At 37.9% G+C, this 20,665-nt stretch overlaps 1 protein-coding gene across 5 annotated transcripts in view; it reads right to left on the bottom strand.

Annotated features, from left to right (window-relative positions):
- Positions 1 to 1,627: 1,627 nt before the first annotated feature.
- Positions 1,628 to 20,665, bottom strand: part of Rhp (GTP-Rho-binding protein rhophilin) — an 82,746-nt gene continuing 63,708 nt past the window's right edge. For all 5 annotated transcript variants that reach the window (XM_089710912.1, XM_089710913.1, XM_089710914.1 and 2 more), the window contains exons 5-15: positions 14,293 to 14,446; positions 13,727 to 13,868; positions 13,314 to 13,405; positions 12,779 to 12,928; positions 9,003 to 9,161; positions 8,259 to 8,442; positions 7,435 to 7,552; positions 7,067 to 7,182; positions 6,029 to 6,447; positions 5,248 to 5,400; positions 1,628 to 3,404 (exon numbers count right to left, since the gene is read on the bottom strand). In XM_089710912.1, the coding sequence (XP_089567038.1) occupies positions 3,234 to 3,404; positions 5,248 to 5,400; positions 6,029 to 6,447; positions 7,067 to 7,182; positions 7,435 to 7,552; positions 8,259 to 8,442; positions 9,003 to 9,161; positions 12,779 to 12,928; positions 13,314 to 13,405; positions 13,727 to 13,868; positions 14,293 to 14,446 (1,858 nt within the window). In that variant the 3' untranslated portion in view covers positions 1,628 to 3,233. The remainder of the gene's footprint in view (positions 3,405 to 5,247; positions 5,401 to 6,028; positions 6,448 to 7,066; positions 7,183 to 7,434; positions 7,553 to 8,258; positions 8,443 to 9,002; positions 9,162 to 12,778; positions 12,929 to 13,313; positions 13,406 to 13,726; positions 13,869 to 14,292; positions 14,447 to 20,665) is intronic.

The following is a 20,665-nucleotide window of genomic DNA, read 5'->3' as shown; positions in this document are numbered from 1 at the left end:
AATGGGCATATGTAAGAAAAAGCTAAAACACATTAGTTTACTTGTTAGAATATTAAAAGGTTTATAACTTTATTTTATCATTCCTCTGTCTATGGTAATTATCATTTTTCTGTCTTGAATCGATTTAGATTACGATTCATTTATTTGACTACCTCTTAGACATAGATCTAGTTTGATCTGATTTCTTTCGATTTACTTCGATGGGATAGGACGATACTAGAATCGCCGCGCGAGTGGCGTCCTAATCGATTTAGCGTAAAATGAAATTACCATCACTAAAAAGCGCTCGTGACGTCATAACGCGTCAAGGTCAGTACAAAAAATATGACACGCTTGGTTTTCACACAAATCGCCGTACTTGCGTTGTCTACTTAATACATGTCTGTGGGTTAGACTAATAAACAACGCACGAGCCGAGCGAGCAAAGCGAGCGTGCCGCGGCAGTGGCCGGCGAGTGCCAGAAGCGAATCGCTATTTAAAAAAGAAACATTTTTATATAAATATATAAATGGATATATATATATATATATATCGTTCGTGTTATATATATATATATATATATATATATATATATATATATATATATATATATATATATATATATGTATATCCTACTATTATTATGGACATACTATATATGTACATAATATATAGTAGTATCCATAATATATATATGTTACGGCTAAAGGTAGGTGAGAACATAAACTTAAGATTAGCCGGCTAAACTTAGGTTTATTTTCGACGAGGTGTTAATGTTAGTTTGTTCTATCTTTAGCCGGCTAAACTTAAGTGTAACCGCAGGCCCGTGGCTAAAAATGTCGGGGTGGGTAGATTTGGTTACTATAATACATGTAAGGAACAGGGCGAGTGTTTTCTGGCACTTCGCCGGCTGCTGCCGCAGCACGCTCGCTGCGCTCGCTCGGCTCGTGCGGGTCTTAAGAGTTCTAACCTAACCTAACCTAGCCACCAGCTTTCTGCCCTGAGTCGGGGTGGGTAGATTTGGTTACTATAATACATGTAAGGAACAGGGCGAGTGTTTTCTGGCACTGTGCGGGCCCCTCAAGCCCTCCACCGGCCCGGCGCTAACCAAATCTACCCACCCCGAAATTTTTAGCCACGGGCCTGCGGTTACACTTAAGTTTAGCCGGCTAAAGATAGAACAAACTAACATTAACACCTCGTCGAAAATAAACCTAAGTTTAGCCGGCTAATCTTAAGTTTATGTTCTCACCTACCTTTAGCCGTGACATATGTATATATATATATATATACTAGCGGTCCGCCCCGGCTTCGCCCGTGGTACATAATATGAAAAATAGATGTTGGCCGATTCTCAGACTTACCCGATATGCACAGTAAATTTCATGAGAATCGGTCCACCCGTTTCGGAGGAGTATGCAGACTAACATTGTGACACGAGAATTTTATATATAAGATATATATATATATATATATGATAAAAATGTCTACTTACTACATTTACTGCTACATACTGAATGAAAAGGATCATTGGTTATATTTATATTAAAGTATTGTATGACCTAACTTATAGAGAAAAAATATTTCGTCTCTTGCAGATTCAGGATGAAGAAAGGGGAATTAGGTAAATGAATAAAAAGCAGAACAATTTCTTTTAACAATCTTTATTTACCACAAAAATTTATACAGTGATAATTTATACAATTCTCAGTATACTTCATAATATATTACAACGATATACACTTAAATTAAATATAAGTAGTGTTTTTTGGGTGCGATCAATGCTTTACAAAAATAAAACTTTAATATCGATCACATCCAAAACATATTACATTCCATTAATATTTTTAAAATAACAAAACAAATAAAACCATATTTCTCTTAAAATTTAAATTGATATGTGAACAAACTGGACATACTGGACACAGCTATTAGAAAAATAAGTGTAAAAAAAAATACAAGCGCGCATTTTTTTTACATTTTATTGCATAGACAACGTAAAAGGACTAAGAAAGTTTTGGAAGAAGGGTATTTGTAAGGATTGTAGAAACAATAAATTAAAATAATATTGCAATCCTAGAATAGCTGTGTCCAGTAAAAATAATAAATAAAATATAGACTGCCTCGCAAAACAATAAATTCGTTTTTCGGCAACTGTGCACGTCTTAAATGAAATAAAGATGCGACAGTTGAAAATGAAAAAGAGAAATTTTATAAATTCATACCATTTAAAAACAACTACCTAGAGATTAAAAATAACATAAGAATATTAAGTACAACGTGTTTCATTATAAAGCAAAAATAATAGGCGATTATTTCTTACGTTAAATAACCGACTTTGGATTTTCATAGCCATTTCAATTTCTAAACGATCTTTTTTACAAAACATTAATCATACCAATCACAGAAGTTAATTTTAACCATTTATAAATAAAATACAATTTTACTACACATATTATTCCAAAGCTGGCTCAGTTCTTAGGTATAAAGTTAAAATTTTCTTCTAATAATTATTGTATACATTATCCTTTTATATGTAGACATTTTATGTAAAGAACTAATATACATACATTAGAAATTTGTAATTACATTTCAAACGTAAATTTTTATTATATTTGGATTCTTATCTTCCTTTATTTCTGAAAGATAACAATAAACTATATTATATTTATACAATTGTTTTGGTTACTTAAGCTTAGTATTATAATATTCTATGGAGAATATTAAATTCCAACGATTTTTTACAAGTTATGTCTTAATCTATGTTACCGTAACGTTACAACAAAATTTATACAATATATTTCGAATTATTAAATTCTGATTTCAATAACATCTACTTACTTCATTAGTTTATTCCGAGCAGTTTTAACATAATCATGAAAAAAAAAAACATATTTCATAGATTAGATATTTATGTATCTCAAAAAATATATTTTTGTTGCATTAAAATATTCCCGCCAATTCTCATATGTGACAACATTTTTTAACACAAAATTCCCGCCAACTCAACAGTCACTTGACAGTTGACAGTAAAAATTGACAACATACATTTTTTTATCCCGCCAGCTGAACTAAACACTTGACAGCAAAAACATCAATTATATTAAATTCCCGCCAAAAACTCTCACTTGACAGAAACAAAAATCGACATATTTTTTTTATTCCCGCCAACTATCACTTGACAGCTACATTTTTAATCCCGCTGTCACTAGCCAGCAATAAAAGACAACACAGTTTTTTTTTTAAATTTATTTCTATCTGAATATGACATTAGTGTGCTGGTCCCTCGCGGAGTGTCGTCTGAAGGGGTTCCAGGAGGGCAGGCGCTTGGAGCGGCTGGTGGCTGCGGTCGAACCGCTTGATGTGGAGGCCGCGGATACTGAGCCGTTGGTTGAACTGGACTGTCTGCTGGTGTCGGGAGACGCCTGAGAGAGGGATAAATAACATTATCCATAAAGACATTAAAAAATAAGGAACCTGTTTATGTAGGCACATCTTTTGTATTCCTTGCGAATAAAGCGCGTCACACACGGTGAAGATACTATAATATTATTTTATGTTAAGATTCTCTTTTATAAAATATTACAGTAGGTATCTTAAGGTATCCGGTATCAGCGTTCTGACCATCATTTTTCTTTTTGTCATTGCGTACTAAGACCCCTGTAGAACCGCCATCCTGTTACAAATGACCCGAAATTTCCACCAAAATTCACCGTGTGTGACGCGCTTTACAAACGGTGTTTATGCGACTGTGAACGTTGCCACAAACCTCGTAAGGTTTCGCATCGCAAAATTATGTTGGGTTTAATCCGCGATCTATCGCTGTATCAAAATTTATCGGATTACCTATGTGAATGGATACGTCCTTACATTCTTGCAAATTTTTATTGATAACGTACATACGGTAGACTGCGGCTTTGATTAAGTCTTGTAAGAATTATGTTAGACGGAGTAATTAAAATATAACATAAACTTTTCCACTGTCCACACATTATCTATAGTAATATTATGTTTGTTTGTTTGAATGCGCTAATCTCAGGAACTACTAGTCCAATTTTAAAAATTCTGTCGGTGTTGGATAGCTCATTTATCGAGGAAGGCTATAGGCTATATATCATCACGCATAGTCCAACAGGAGCGAAGCAATGCGGGTAAAACCTCGGGGCACAGTTAGTAACAATATAATTGAGTTGGTCGCAGCTAGTGTTGCCGCTCGATAGTCCACTATCGATAGTCTATCGATTAACTATCGATAGTTGGGGAAAAGCAATAGTATCGATAGCACTATCGATACTATCGATAGTGTCGATACTATCGATAGTATCGATAGTCCTATAAGCGTAAATACTATCGACACATAGCAATACCATCGATAGTATCGATACTATCGAAGCTCAATATCGAACGAACTATCGATACTATCGATAGTGTCGATACTATCGAAGCTCAATATCGAACGAACTATCGATACTATCGATAGTGTCGATACTATCGATAATATCGTCCCATCGATAGTGACCTTTTTCTCGATAGTATTGCTTTATCAATAATATTATAGTGGATGACAGAGAACTAGATGTTAGAACTAGATGTCTCTTTATTACAACGATTAAACCAAATACTAGTCTTAACTTTTAAACTGAGTCATAATATGGGTCGGTGGCACTGACTGACCCATTATACCAAGAAATCGTGAACAATACTATTGCACAATTTACTACTATCGATAGCTCAAAACTATCGATAGTATCAGTACTATCGATAGTATCGATTGTAGTTGCAATATTCAGTAGCAATAGTATCGATACTATCGACAGTATCGATAGTATAGCAACTATTGGCAATCAATACTATCGATTTTATCGATACTATTGCAGTTCATCAATAGTATTCCATGATTAACGCTATCGATAGTATCGATAGTATCGATACTATCGATAGTGCTATCGATATTCTGACTTATTTTCAAGGTCAACTATCGATAGTCAAACTATCGATAGTTCGGCATCACTAGTCGCAGCAATCTCAAATAAAAAAAAGCCGGGTTGCACTGGGGGAGTGCCGGCAGAAGTGAAAACTTGATTATTAACGTTGAGCATGTTTGATATTTTGGAATGGTATCCGTCTTACGCTTTTTCGATCAGGTCACGTGTCCTGACGCGAGTTTAAGATTTTATACCCATTACAGAAAAAGTGCTCAACGCCGCTAAAGAAGTTTTCACTTCAAAAATATGATAACTATGTAAAAACTGAATTAAATATAAATACCTTAACAGCATTCTTATCCATAGGCGTAGCTAGCCGCAAAGTGAGCGAATCCTCCGCTTGTTGTATCAATTGAACAACTTCCTCATGTGAACTCCACTTTACATCCTTATCCCCTATTGAGATTATGAAGTCCCCTTCTCGCATGCCGGCCATCTGAAGAAATAAATGATTAAATTATCAATAAAATAAATAAATAAATATTTCAGGACAATTTTCACACACGGCACGATCTGATCCCATACTAAGCTTTCGCTTGTGTTATGGAAACCAGATGGCTGATAAACATACATATATAATTTTAAATAAATATATAGATAATTAACACCCAGACACAGAGCAAACATCTATCAATAAATACACACAGACATATTAATAGAGATTTTACTATCAATATAATCTGAATTAAAATAAATAAAACAAAATAAATATTTACGAACGAAATATAAAAAATAAACTTGGTATTTCATTTTAAAACAAGTAAGGTGATATAAATTTGAAATGAGAAAAATGAGGGTAACAGCACAATAAAGAGCGTTTACTTTACATCTTAATATATATAAATCTCGTGTCACAATGTTTGTCCTCAATGGACACCTAAACCACTTAACCGATTATAATAAAATTCGCACACCATGTGCAGTTCGATACAACTTGAGAGATAGGATAGTTTAAACATGTAGGTACCACGGGCGAAGCCGGGGCGGACCGCTAGTATTGTCTATATTCATATCTTGATTTCAAAACTTCTTATGTATATTTTTACAATTAAAAATATACTCACATCAGCCAACGAATTGGGTTCCACCGCCGCTATAACAACCGGAGCTCCCCCCCTCACAGAGAACCCGAACCCCTCCTCACTAACATTATATTCACTCGCAACCCGCCTCAACTCCCTCCTCCCCTTATATTCCATAATCTTTGGATAATCCTCAAAACCATTGATATATACGCCATTTTTTTTCGTCACTTCGTAGTCCTCTCTATTATAATAGGTACTATTATCTTCAGATCGATCGCGTTTTTTTTGTCTGTCTGTTCGTCTGCGTTCTGTGTGTTTTTGTAGTTGTAGTAAACGAGGGGCCGACCAATGTCGTTTAGCTGAGAATATAGCTATGGGACCGAGGGACTTGAATAGATCGTCCACTCGGTGGAGGGAGAAATCCGGGGGGGTCAGCGCCAGTTGGAACTTTGAAGCCGCTGTAAAGATAATGTTTGATTTAGCGTTTAGGTTATTAAGTAATGAAAAATGTAGGTGGTGGGTGGTGTAATGAGATTGGTTGAATTTATTTATTTATTCCTTATACATAGTACATATACCAAACAGAAATAAGCAGCTACACTATAATTAGATACAATTTAAACACACGGCACATACGTGCTAAAAGGCGGCCTTATTGCTCAAAAGCAATATCTTCATGAAAAATATATGTAATGTGATATTTTTCATGCGACGTGTGTTTGTATTCTACTGTGTAATGTATATTATGTACTCGTGTAATGTACATGTACTCATGTAATGTATATGTACTCGTGTCATGTAAATGTATTCATGTAATGTGTATGTACTCATGTAATGTATGTGTACTCGTGTAATGTATATGTACTCATGTAATGTAAATGTACTCGTGTAATGTAAATGTACCCGTGTAATGTATATGTACTCGTGTAATGTATATGTACTCATGTAATGTATGTGTACTCGTGTAATGTATATGTACTCATGTAATGTATATGTACTCGTGTAATGTATATGTACTCATGTAATGTATGTGTACTCGTGTAATGTATATGTACTCGTGTAATGTACTGCACTCACGCAGTATGTCGGGCACGTCGAGCAGCTCCGCGAAGTCGGGCTCGTGCTTGTCGCGCGCGGCTCGCTCTCTGTGTGCGCACACCACTAGCGCTAGCGCTTCTTTATCGCGGAGTTCACTGTATAAATATATAAAGGAATTTAAATTAAACAATATGTTGTTTTTTTACATTTATGGTATAACCACAAAACAATTTAAACACAGTCTTACTTTAAACCAGGGATCTGTCAAATATGTTATGACGATTCAAAAGTGCTTCTAGAAAAAGTCTATTTGAACAAATAAATGGACCCGTTCCCGAGATTAACGCGTTCAAACAAACAAACTTCACTTTTATAATACTATCAAAAAATAAAAAATCCCCACTCACCGGCACATCCTCTGCAATCGTAACGCTTCGTCATACAAAGCTAATGCTTCAGCCGTGTGTGCTCGACCTAATGCCACGTGGTCTATGTCCTCGTCGTACTTGAATGTTGAGAGGGAACCTGTAATGGTTTGTATTTATTAATTTTTGTGTTTTTTTTTTTGGAGGAATAACAGCTTATTGGATGGTTTCGAGTTATAATATCATAAATTTATTGTGTGCGTGTGTTTGTGCACCTCCTAAAGAGTAACAATATCCGGTTAACAATGTACTTATCACAGTAGATAACTGTTAATCTGAAATTAATAACAAAAACAACATATAATAAATAAACACAGTACATTGTAGGCATAAATTTCAAATTATTTATTTTTGTCTGAAGTGAGGGTAGTTGTAGGTATATAGCAATTCTGGTTACAGGTGGTCGCGTGTTAGAGTCCCATCCCACAATATTATTTCCCACTAAATATTTGTCACACGTGAGTGTAGCCGTATATTTGTTTTTTTTTTGTCACAAGTGCGGGTAGTCATATATTTTTTGTTTTTTTTTTGTCACAAGTGGGGGTAGTCGTATGTTTTTTTGTCACAAGTGAGGGTAGTATATAATACCGTTCTGGTTGCAGTCAGTCGCATACAGTGCTGCAAGGCAGTCGCGTGCAAGGCTCGGAGTGTTTGCATGTAAGAGCCCTATCCCACAATATTATTTCCCACTAATATGCAAGTGAGGGTAGTTGTATTTTTTTTTGTCGAAAGTGAAAGTAGCCCTAATTTTTTTGCTCTTTTTTTGTTTTTTTTTTGTCACAAGTGAGGGTAGTCGTATATAATACCGTTCTGGTTGCAGTCAGTCGCATATAACGCAGCCAGGCGGTCGCGCGCAAGGCTCGGAGTGTTTGCATGTAAAAGCCCCGTTCCACAGTACTGATGGGCTAATGCTTTATAGAACTCGGACTTCACGTGAACGAGGGACACCCAGGAGTAGGGCACGTAGTTGAATACGCCGTCGGTTTGCATCTGGAAGTAATTAAATTATTAATTTAGTTTAGAAAGTGGAAGTAATGATCTTTGAAATTGGCATTAAACAATATGGTGAGACGTTTTGAAAGGGTAATAAGATTTTAACATTCTTATTACATTTTAAAGTTGCTGAGTTTTGAAAAAAGATGTGTTTATAGATGTGTTACTCACATCAGTTTACTTGCAAGCAAATATACCACTTTTACCGCAGTGACTATGAAGGGGTCATAAGTTTTTAACATTTTTATATGAATTGGCCATTTGGAATTTGTCTCTGCAATTGACAATGAACTCTTTTTTCAGTGCAGTCTGTACGCCACTATAGTTGTGTTGTACTCCATTTGTAGAGCTTATTTATGTACAGCTCTACATTCTACAATACAGATATTACCTTATCATAGAGCTGAAATCTGAAGCTGGCCATCTGGTGTTGTAGAGCTCGTATCAGGCGACTATTTCACAACACAGAACTCTTAATTACTCACCTTATTATAGAGCTCGCAGGCGGCGACTCTATCAAAATATAGAGCACTATATTACCTTATTTATTCCCTTACCTTATCATACAGCTGTCTATAAGTATGTGCAAGCTGTGCGCTCTCCTGTGCTAAGTCGAGGCACATGTGCAAATCGTCACGTAATTCTCTATCACGGCCACTACAAGCTTCACGAGCTTGTAGTTGTAGCTTCTCGAAGAGACATTCGCGGGCTTGTGCCTGGAAGTAAAAAGTTGAATAAGTTAATGAATAATAATTATGCATTTATTATTTTATTTATAGGACATGATTTAAAACTAAACAGTATTATTTATTTATACATAGAGCGGCGTGTATAACGGTAGAATGTAGCACTCTACACTATAGAGCGGTAGAGCGATAACGCGGTAAGTGATATAGTAGTGAAGTTCTCGTGTATGTGTGTATATGGAGCGGCGTATATAACGATAGAGCGATGGGGCGGGATAGCGGTAGGGCGGGATAGCGGTAGGACAGGAGAGCGGTAGATCGGTAGGGCGGAGATGAGCGGTAGAGCAGGATATCGATAGGGCGGGATAGCGGTAAGGCGGGATAGCGCTAAGGCGGGATAGCGGTAGGGCAGGATAGCGGTAGGACAGGAGAGCGGTAGATCGGTAGGGCGGAGATGAGCGGTAGAGCAGGATATCGATAGGGCGGGATAGCGGTAAGGCGGGATAGCGGTAAGGCGGGATAGCGGTAGGGCGGGATAGCGGTAGGACAGGAGAGCGGTAGATCGGTAGGGCGGAGATGAGCGGTAGAGCAGGATATCGATAGGGCGGGATAGCGGTAAGGCGGGATAGAGGTAGATCGGTAGGGCGGAGATGAGCGGTAGAGCAGGATATCGATAGGGCGGGATAGCGGTAAGGCGGGATAGCGGTAAGGCGGGATAGCGGTAAGGCGGGATAGCGGTAGGGCGGGATAGCGGTAGGGCGGGATAGCGGTAGGACAGGAGAGCGGTAGATCGGTAGGGCGGAGATGAGCGGTAGAGCAGGATATCGATAGGGCGGGATAGCGGTAAGGCGGGATAGCGCTAAGGCGGGATAGCGGTAGGGCGGGATAGCGGTAGGACAGGAGAGCGGTAGATCGGTAGGGCGGAGATGAGCGGTAGAGCAGGATATCGATAGGGCGGGATAGCGGTAAGGCGGGATAGCGCTAAGGCGGGATAGCGGTAGGGCGGGATAGCGGTAGGACAGGAAAGCGGTAGATCGGTAGGGCGGAGATGAGCGGTAGAGCAGGATATCGATAGGGCGGGATAGCGGTAAGGCGGGATAGAGGTAAGGCGGGATAGCGGTAGGGCGGGATAGCGGTAGGACAGGAGAGCGGTAGATCGGTAGGGCGGAGATGAGCGGTAGATAAGGATATCGATAGGGCGGGATAGCGGTAGGGCGGGATAGCGGTAGGGCGGGATAGCGGTAGGGTGGGATAGCGGTAGGACAGGAGAGCGGTAGATCGGTAGGGCGGAGATGAGCGGTAGAGCAGGATATCGATAGGGCGGGATAGCGGTAAGGCGGGATAGCGGTAAGGCGGGATAGCGGTAAGGCGGGATAGCGGTAAGGCGGGATAGCGGTAGGGCGGGATAGCGGTAGGGCGGGATAGCGGTAGGACAGGAGAGCGGTAGATCGGTAGGGCGGAGATGAGCGGTAGAGCAGGATAGGGGCCGTTCAAGTATTACGTAAGCAGATTTCTTACCATTTTTTACCCCCCTGCCCCCCTTGTCATCAAAAGTAAGCAAAGCTCTTACCCCCTCCCCCTATGCTTACGTAAACATTTTTAGTAATAAATGTTTTTTTATATTGTTATTTTTTAAAATAGGAAAATTCATGAAAATATAATCAGAAAATATAAAGAACATAACTAACATAAATAATATTTTTGGAACACATTAACAGTCTTCAGTCCATGAAACCTGAATCCATGATTCTAAGTTATCGACGACATTGGATTGCTGCTCAGTGTTGTGACTTGTGAGTCTGCTCACTTTCATCCGATTTTGGAATGTCTACGTCACTCTCATCGAGCCATTCAACAACTTGGTGCTCTAAATTTTGAATAATGCACATCAGTTCATTAGCACGACGAGCAGCGACTCTTACAGGTCTAACTTTTCCCTCTGTGGGCGTGTTTACTTTTTTTTTACTCACCTTGGAAAAAAAATGAAGCAGATTGGATTTATTTTTAGTCGCCGCTTGCAATTCTTCTTCAATTCTCTTACAATAATATCTAGTTCCTTATCTGACTTTGCTTGTAATTTATAATTTCGCCAAACTTCGCTAACTAACTTTTGTACATTTTGAACTTTCGTCCCAGTGTGAGATTTTTTTAAACTTTCGAACAGTGACATTCTAATAAGATATTTAAATTTAAACTAAATAATTAAAACGTTAAACTTTGGCTAATTGCATCAACATAAACATAAATGATAACTTTCAATGCTTACAATACGTTTAGAATCCAAACAAAACAATACTGATAGATGCGCACTTGCAGCCGGCCGGCACGAGAGTGAATTATTAGACATGTGAATAGCGCACGGTAATTTCCCTAATGCGCGGTAATTCCCCTAATCAGTTCTTAAAGCGAGTGCCTACGCATATGTATTATTTACGGGAATCCCCGAAAAAACTTAAATAGCTAACGATGACGTAATCATCATCTAGACCCCCCCACCCCCCATGTCATCCAAAATAAGCAAAACAGAGACCCCCCCACCCCCCCTTGATGCTTACGTAATACTTAAACGGCCCCATATCGATAGGGCGGGATAGCGGTAAGGCGGGATAGCGGTAGGACAGGAGAGCGGTAGATCGGTAGGGCGGAGATGAGCGGTAGAGCAGGATATCGATAGGGCGGGATAGCGGTAAGGCGGGATAGCGGTAGGGCGGGATAGCGGTAGGGCGGGATAGCGGTAGGACAGGAGAGCGGTAGATCGGTAGGGCGGAGATTAGCGGTAGAGCAGGATATCGATAGGGCGGGCAAGCGGTAAGGCGGAATAGCGGTAAGGCGGGATAGCGGTAGGACAGGAGAGCGGTAGATCGGTAGGGCGGAGATGAGCGGTAGAGCAGGATATCGATAGGGCGGGATAGCGGTAAGGCGGGATAGCGGTAGGGCGGGATAGCGGTAGGACAGGAGAGCGGTAGATCGGTAGGGCGGAGATGAGCGGTAGAGCAGGATATCGATAGGGCGGGATAGCGGTAAGGCGGGATAGCAGTAAGGCGGGATAGCGGTAGGGCGGGATAGCGATAGGGCGGGATAGCAGTAGGGCGGGATAGCGGTAGGACAGGAGAGCGGTAGATCGGTAGGGCGGAGATGAGCGGTAGAGCAGGATATCGATAGGGCGGGATAGCGGTAAGGCGGGATAGCGGTAGGGCGGGATAGCGGTAGGGCGGGATAGCGGTAGGACAGGAGAGCGGTAGATCGGTAGGGCGGAGATGAGCGGTAGAGCAGGATATCGATAGGGCGGGATAGCGGTACGGCGGGATAGCGGTAAGGCGGGATAGCGGTAAGGCGGGATAGCGGTAGGGCGGGATAGCGGTAAGGCGGGATACCGGTAAGGCGGGATAGCGGTAGGGCGGGATAGCGGTAGGACAGGAGAGCGGTAGATCGGTAGGGCGGAGATGAGCGGTAGAGCAGGATATCGATAGGGCGGGATAGCGGTAAGGCGGGATAGCAGTAAGGCGGGATAGCGGTAGGGCGGGATAGCGGTAGGGCGGGATAGCGATAGGGCGGGATAGCGGTAGGGCGGGAGAAAGGATAGCGGTAGAACGGGAGAGCGGTAGAGCAGAGCGGTGTATGTGTGTATATAGAGCGGTAGAGCTCACAGTCATGAGCGTGCCGAGCACGAGCAGCGTGTGCGCGGCGAGGTCGACGGAGGGCGCGTTGGTGAAGTTCTCGTGTATGTAGCGCAGTGTGCCCGCTGCTCGGAGCAGAGCGTCCACTGCTCCGTCCAGACCAGCGCACGTTTGACGGTCCTGGGACAAACATTAAAACGTTGTAATTGACGTTACTTGACCAGAATAGCAACTGTTTTCCTCGACCAAGCCATGCCTATACAGAACTGCTTTGCGCTACAATTGACTCGCAACGCAGCTCGATCTACGTGGATACGCCTAATATTAGGTTTAATATGTGTATGGTAACTTTTGAGCGCTTTCTTCGTTCTGACAAATTTAAAAAAGGATGGCAAAAATTTATTTGACGAAATAGTGTGACACAAAAAATGCAAAAGTACATATATATGTATACAGCAGTGGCAACAGTTAGTATTGAACAGTATTTTATATCATTTAAAATTTTACAAATGAACTGTATTTTTAAACTAAATGTTCTAGTGTGATACAATAAATCGCTACATACCTGTTTAGCTCCAATCTGTGTGTATATTCCTGCAATGTTGAAAAGTACGCATGCTTTTTCAAATGCCACCGTCCTCTGACATGAGGGTACTCCTGAAAAAAGATTATATTTTGTTATCAAAATGCCTAAGGTTTAGGTTGCCGTCATACTATGTAAAACAAAAAGAAACATATTCATTTCATATACTCGAATAGAAAACAAAATTTTAAAGGGACAGAATAAAAGTTGGATACATAATACGGTAATAACGGACATCTTTCTTATTTTGAATATGGGTAAACTTTTCCGTTTGTAACATAATTAGGACATCCTCAATCTTTTATAGTTGAAACGGGGAATTATTACCGCTATATCAAACTCGAAAAATTGACTACTTTAAATAAATCTCGTTTTAAATCCGTTATAACCATTACCTGTCAAAGAGTCGAACCACTCGAAGTAAACGCCCAGAGATCTATCAGGCGGGAAGAACCGCCTCTCGATATAGTACAGCTGGTTGTAGTATTTGAAAAGTAGAGCTACACCCGCTGTTGAACGGACTGGTGTTCTTATAGCCTGGAAATTTATTTTATGTAAGTAGGTTCTTTTTACAGGAATCTTGCTGATCTACATTGAAGTAAAATAAATGAAGTCCCTCATGTAACAACAATCTGCAGTATAAGGGATGTAACGGTAGCTCTCAACAATTCTGAACTTTTTATTATATTACTATAATAACTATAATAATGACGAAACAGATGAACAACAACTTTAAATAAATCGATAAAATGTATTATAAAATTGAATAAATTGAATTGAAATAATAACTAAAGTACTAAAGCACACTAAAATAATGTAAATAATTCATTAACAACAGGTTAATCAGTTTTCCAAATAACTTGAGCTTTTATGTTTAAAATTTCTATAACCAAACCTCGAAATCAGAACTGAGATGTTTTATCCCATTCCCTCTTAAAATACAAACAGATTTCTCATATACCTGTCTCATATCCATAAAATCCGAGATGGCATCTTCATAAGTCGCCGCATCTTCACTATAATGTTCCAGGATGAAGTCTTTGAACGGCTCTCTGAAGTCCACTTCTTTTGTCTCCTTGAGACCCAGAGGTATCATTGGCATGACGCATTCTTTGCTGTAAGAAATAAATTATTTATATTTTTAATTACCAGTGGAGAAGATAATATCTAAGAATAGAATTTATTCTGAAAGAATTCATACTTGTCTATATGCTTCTGGAATATATTCTACTAGATTTCCGCCCGCGGCTTCACCCGCGTTTTCAAAGGAAAACCCGCATAGTTCCCGTACCCGTGGGATTTCCGGGATAAAACCTATCCTATGTGTTAATCCAAGTTACCTTCTATATGTGTGCTAAATTTCATTGTAATCGGTTCAGTAGTTTTTACGTGAAAGAGTAGCAAACATCCATACATCCATACATCCTTACAATATATTAGATTATTTCCCGGTATTATAACAGAACGGATAAATGTTCTGTCCTTATATCAATGTGTTTTTTACCAAGTTTCTTCTCAAGGCTTTGAAATTTTTGTAATAGTAGAGTCGTTATGAGAACTTTTTGCACGCCTCATAAGCGAAGCGTTGAGGTCATGGGTACTACTGTCACTTCGCGCAAAACATCTGATTTTTCAAACTTAAAATGTCTTTATCCCATCAAAAACATCCTGTAAAAAACCCAAGTCTCGCAGCTCAGTCTTTCTACCGTCAAAAGTTGTGAGATCCATGTAATACCAAGTCGGTTAATCTATTTAGTGTCTACTTGAAGGACCTTCTGTCTTAAGTTATTACATAAGTTATTATCATGCCAATATTAAAAATATTTAACGTTTTAAACAAATAGATCGACTTGGACATCGCTTGATTTGATTATTAGTATGTATCACACTACACAGCACGACGGGCCAGCGACCAACAGGAACGAGAGTTTCAATCGCGTGAGGCGCGAGAGACTAAAGAATCTAATATAATATTGTAATATTCATTTTGTTTTCATGCGATTTCCAAGTCGATCTATTTGTTTAAAAGGTTAAATATTTTTAATATTGGCATGATAATAACTTATGTAATAACTTAAGACAGAAGGTCCTTCAAGTAGACACTAAATAGATTAACCGACTTGGTATTACATGGATCTCACAACTTTTGACGGTAGAAAGACTGAGCTGCGAGACTTGGGTTTTTTACAGGATGTTTTTGATGGGATCTCACTTCTTTTTGTAGAGCCTTTCTTTTTGATACCATTGAAAATCGCAAACTTATAGGTTAGGTTTCGAGGCACATCCGAACAGCATGAGGGCGCTCGCACGTATGCGTGCGGCTGCCGCTCGCTCGAAGGCATTCACATTTCATTGTTCTGTCATTTTGGCGTATATTTTGCTTGTCAGTCATAGAGTAAAATAGAGGCCAGTCTGTCTGTAAGGAGGCTAGTCGCGCCAACAATTTATATATAACAGATTTAAATTACAGTAGAACCTCGATAAGTTAAAGTCCAAGGGAAACACAAAATATTTTAAGTTATAGAGGTTTTAAGTTATCAAGGGTCTATCCATTTTTCACTGCTTCTATAGCTTTTAATTTATCAGCGTAGGTGAGGGTTGTTAGTTTTCTTTTTGGACTCATTTTAAGCCAGTTTTATCACACAGTAAGTAAAGTGATGTTTCCAGGACAAGAATCAAAAACTTATGATGCAAGTAAGTTGTTGTCATAAAGCTAACCGCCGCAAAGCTTTGAAGAATTTCGATAAAGCAAACAATAGGTAATGTATTGTTTACGTTAACAATACATAGTAAACACGTGCAAGCAATAAATACCGAAACCTTTTGTTTTGACACTCTCAAAATGACTCATTTGACAAAAAATTTTATGTTATAGAGGTTGTGGAAACATTTCTTTAAGTTACTGAGGGCCAATACAGAGATTATTTATTTAAGTTATAGAGGTTGCGTATTTTAAGTTAAAGAGGTTTTGGGCTCTGATGGGAAGGGAACATATTATATTTTGAAGTTACAGAGGTTTTTATGTTACCGAGGTTTAAGTTATCGAGGTTCAACTGTATAATATATTGTTTTATTAGATTTTCGTACTTCAAGACATGTCCAATCATGTGTTTTTCATTACGTCGACCATTTTACAAGTAATAATGTTGTTCAGTTTCATGGGCTAAACACACCCTTACCCACCCTATACCCCCTCCCTTGCCTCATATGGTAGGTACCTATCTACACCTATTAAATTTATAACCACCACCAACCACCAACTGCATAAATAACTTTGTAATCCCATATATTTATATGGGATTACAAAGTTATTGATGCAGTTGGTGTATTTGGAAAACTGGACCGAAATTACAAAATATTTAAGTTTTCCCATGATTAAGACACTAAACTCTATATGTATTCCAAATATGAAGCTTCTAGGTCTGCTAGAAGTGCCTTGGACTTTTGATGATCGGTGAGTCAGTGAGTGACAAAATTTAGAAACTTTAACAAGTTGTCATTCTTAAACTACTGGTTCAAATTGACTGAAATTTTATATATTCCATGTTTATACAATGCCGGATTAGTTACTGAAGATTCAGGTTTCTTGCTTTATCCACAACCGAATTATAGGGGGTCGAAAAGGGCCCGAATTGCTTCGAGAAAAGGATGGTACGGCCGTGCCGCTTTTTTTTTGCTCGACTTGGCGGGGGCACTGCCGTGCCCCCAGATGTATCATACATTGCACTTGTAAGATAATACATACACACACATATTAAGAAAAAACACTATTTTTAACGTTCATGATATTTTTGATGTCATTTTTGTTATTTAAACTAGTTAAAAAACAGTTTAAAAAAGTTCTGTCTTGGACGTCCGTGTGTCTGTATGTGCGGATCCTTTTTCTTGTTAACACGATAGCGACCGAAATACTTTACTAATCGAGTCTTTTTTTTCTCTTACGCTTGAGTATGCTCAGGAATAGAACCCTTTCATTTTTCAGGGTCTAATTCGATGTGGTTTAATTGTTATTAAATAAACAAAAATAATAATTAATAAATATTTATTAAAAAAAAATTATGAGGCGTGCACTTTTGGATTTTCCAAATTATTTTAAAATTATTAACTACTCCCACATCTTCAAAATACGTCAATCCTTATCAATATTTCAGATACAAGAGTTATTGAACTTTTCTCAATGATGGTCGGTCAAGGCTATAAAAACTTGACAAAACAACGTGAATTAAAATATAACACCTTCATTACCAACATTACATTACCATGAATCACAAATCCTATTACATAAAGACCACATTGCCCCTAAGTTGTTACAGCACATTACCTTAAGGGAATTTAATAAAAACAAACCCTGTTCCAAGTACCTATTACATGAGCATTGCTCGGTTTTTGCGACAATTACTTTTAACAGCCGCTTCAAATTGCTTAAATTACATAAATACGGTGTAATATCTTATGCTGGCCATACACCATACTTCCTATCGTCCATTCGGCATGACGCTACCGATTGGATCAGTTAGAACTGACCATGTGTGGGAGTGGATTGGCATTATGGTATGGCACACATGGTCAGTTCTAACTGATCCAATCGGTAGCGTCATGCCGAATGGACGATAGGAAGTATGGTGTATGGCCAGCATTAGTGGTTCACACGAAATAGGTAGAAGGTTTGTAGTGGTATGTATCTTGAGGTTTTAAAGGCTTTTTCCAAATTGCCAATAAGCTATAGAGACTATGCCTTCTAAAGTCCGGTCGCGGAGCAGAAAGAATTTCGTACAATGACCTCTTTACCTACTGACAGTGGTCACAAACATTTTTGAATGAAGTGCGGTTTACATGAAATATTTGGAGGAGAAAATGTTTTTTACTAATTTATTAAATAAATGTCCTTTATTCATTTACAATACTTATTAGTTAGTTACATTTTAACTTTTTCAATAACCACGATATATTATATAAAAAAAAGTGTGCGTGTAACTACACACATAAGAAATGAAACTTCTTTATGACCTTATTTTTCAAAAAATAATTTACTATGTACAATATTACAGAAATACGTTAGTCGTAGTCGGTAGTCGAAATCGCGTGTTAGAACACGCGATTTCGACTTAGGCGGATTTTGATTGGACATAAAGAGTTTGAGGTTTATTCTTATAAATTTTGAATTCACAAAATCATAATTGAACACCTGACACCAATCAAGCAAACACAAACCTTACGCTCTCAGGTTAAAGGTTTACAATCCCTAAGGACGGCGGTCATTGCACCTGTGCGAGCAAGACACATTATTTTTACAAGGGAGTGACAGTGACAGGTAATAACAGGTTAATGTACGAAATTCTTCCTGCTCCGCGACCGGACTTTATCAAGAGCTTTAAGACCATTATTCAATATTGTTAGATGGGAAATACTTGATGATCTGATCAATCATTCCTGGAACATTGCACTCATCGTCATTTAGTTTAAACTAAGCAAAGCTTTTACAAAAGAAACTGTTATTAAAAACATTTTTTATATTAGCATTAAATGTAATTTATAATTAATATTGTTAAAAATCTGCTTCACGAGACTAGTTTTTAACATGTGTCGACTAAACACACATTGTTTGTAACCTATCGAATCGAATTCATAATCCTTATACTATAACCACTGAGCCACAGGATAATCGAGAAAAATAGAACCCCATTAATCTACAATGTATCTTATTGACACTATAACAGTGATTATCCTCAGTGTAATATAATTGACGGCAAGTAAAGGACATCCACAATTACCTTTAATGGCAGGATTATTTATGTTTGAGCATGGTACAATCATTATCTAGGAGTTTCTCAAACTATACGAGTTCAGTTTAAAAAGAAATATCAACTTTATTCATGACCACCTTCACTTGCACAGTCATAAGACATGTGATGATTCGGTAAAAAGCAGCCTCTGTCAATGTAGCCTTCCCAAAGATACAAATATATTAATTATTTATTTGTTGTTAATTTATTGGCGTATTATACACGATTAAGATGCATTTAGAATCAAACTAATTATAATAAATCAAATGTGGCGGAAAGATGCACATAAAATTCTAATTTATTTTAGTATTAACATAATATACACTCTGAAACTGGAAAGGATTTAGAACAACATTTTTAGTTTACAATTTTTTTAATAAATCAAGATCATTATAAAATATTCAAAATTCAGAACTAGAAATTAATTTTTATTAATATAATAAATATTATGAAGGATTAATATGAAATATATCTTAGCTAGGTTAATAGGAAAATTATGGACAAAAAACGTTCAGCTTCTATTTCAACCAATTAGTTAGGTATTGAATTTGAAAATAGATGCACCATTTCACTCCAAATTTCATGCAAAACGGTATTCCCTGTTATGGTTTAGCAAACGCGTAACAGACCAACATAGGGGCTCAGGAATTTATAATACATATTATGTATTATCTACGCGGCACTGCAAGTACATATTATTATTTGCTCCTGCGGCTGAATCCAGGGGAAAAAATCTAGTATTCAATAGCTAATGTCATATATTCTGATGTATATACTACTTATAGGAAAGTTTTTTTCCAAATCCGTGTAGTTTTTTCGTGAAAGACTAACAAACATACATACATGTACACAAACTTTCGCATTTATAATATTAGTAGGAATTTCCCATTTATTATTTGTATATATGTACAAAATAATATAGATTGAGAAGCGATGCCTTAAATTACACATCATCGTGTCAAACAGGTCGTGTTTGATATGAAATGAACTACAATATGTGGTTTATTTAATTTTACGGCTTCTTTAAGAAATTACTATGCTATTTCTTTGGTTTTTTTTATTTTTTCTTTCTGAACGCTGATTGGTGGATAAAATTATATGTATTTGTATGTTTGTTATCATGGTTAGCTGGGTTTCTGAATTTTTTGTTTCTACCTAATTATATGAGGTGCTTTTGGATTGTTGATTATAGGGTAATTCCTATAATATGTATTAATTTAACACGTAATTGGTAATTTTTGAGATAAATACGATTGCTATTATCAAACATGGTGCTTACCTATACGATAACTTATAATTAGAAGTTGGAATAATCTTATATATAAAAATGAATCGCAAAATGTGTTGGTAAGCGCATAGCTCGAGAACGGCTGAACCGATTTCGATAATTCTTTTTTTATTATATTCCTTGAAGTACGAGGATGGTTCTTATGTAGAGAAAACGTAAACATGTACCACGGGCGAAGCCGGGGCGGACCGCTAGTTTTAAATGAAAGCAAATTTAACATTTATAGAAACTGTCAAAAATCGAGATACCTACTGAAGAAAATT

The sequence above is a fragment of the Colias philodice genome, chromosome 25 (genome assembly GCF_061535455.1).
Source record: "Colias philodice isolate Cphi_HAF_F1 chromosome 25, ilColPhil1 Martin Lab GWU primary, whole genome shotgun sequence".
Lineage (NCBI taxonomy): Eukaryota > Metazoa > Arthropoda > Insecta > Lepidoptera > Pieridae > Colias > Colias philodice.
Note: the sequence above shows the minus strand (reverse complement) of the source record. Positions and strands in the feature narration are given on the sequence as shown.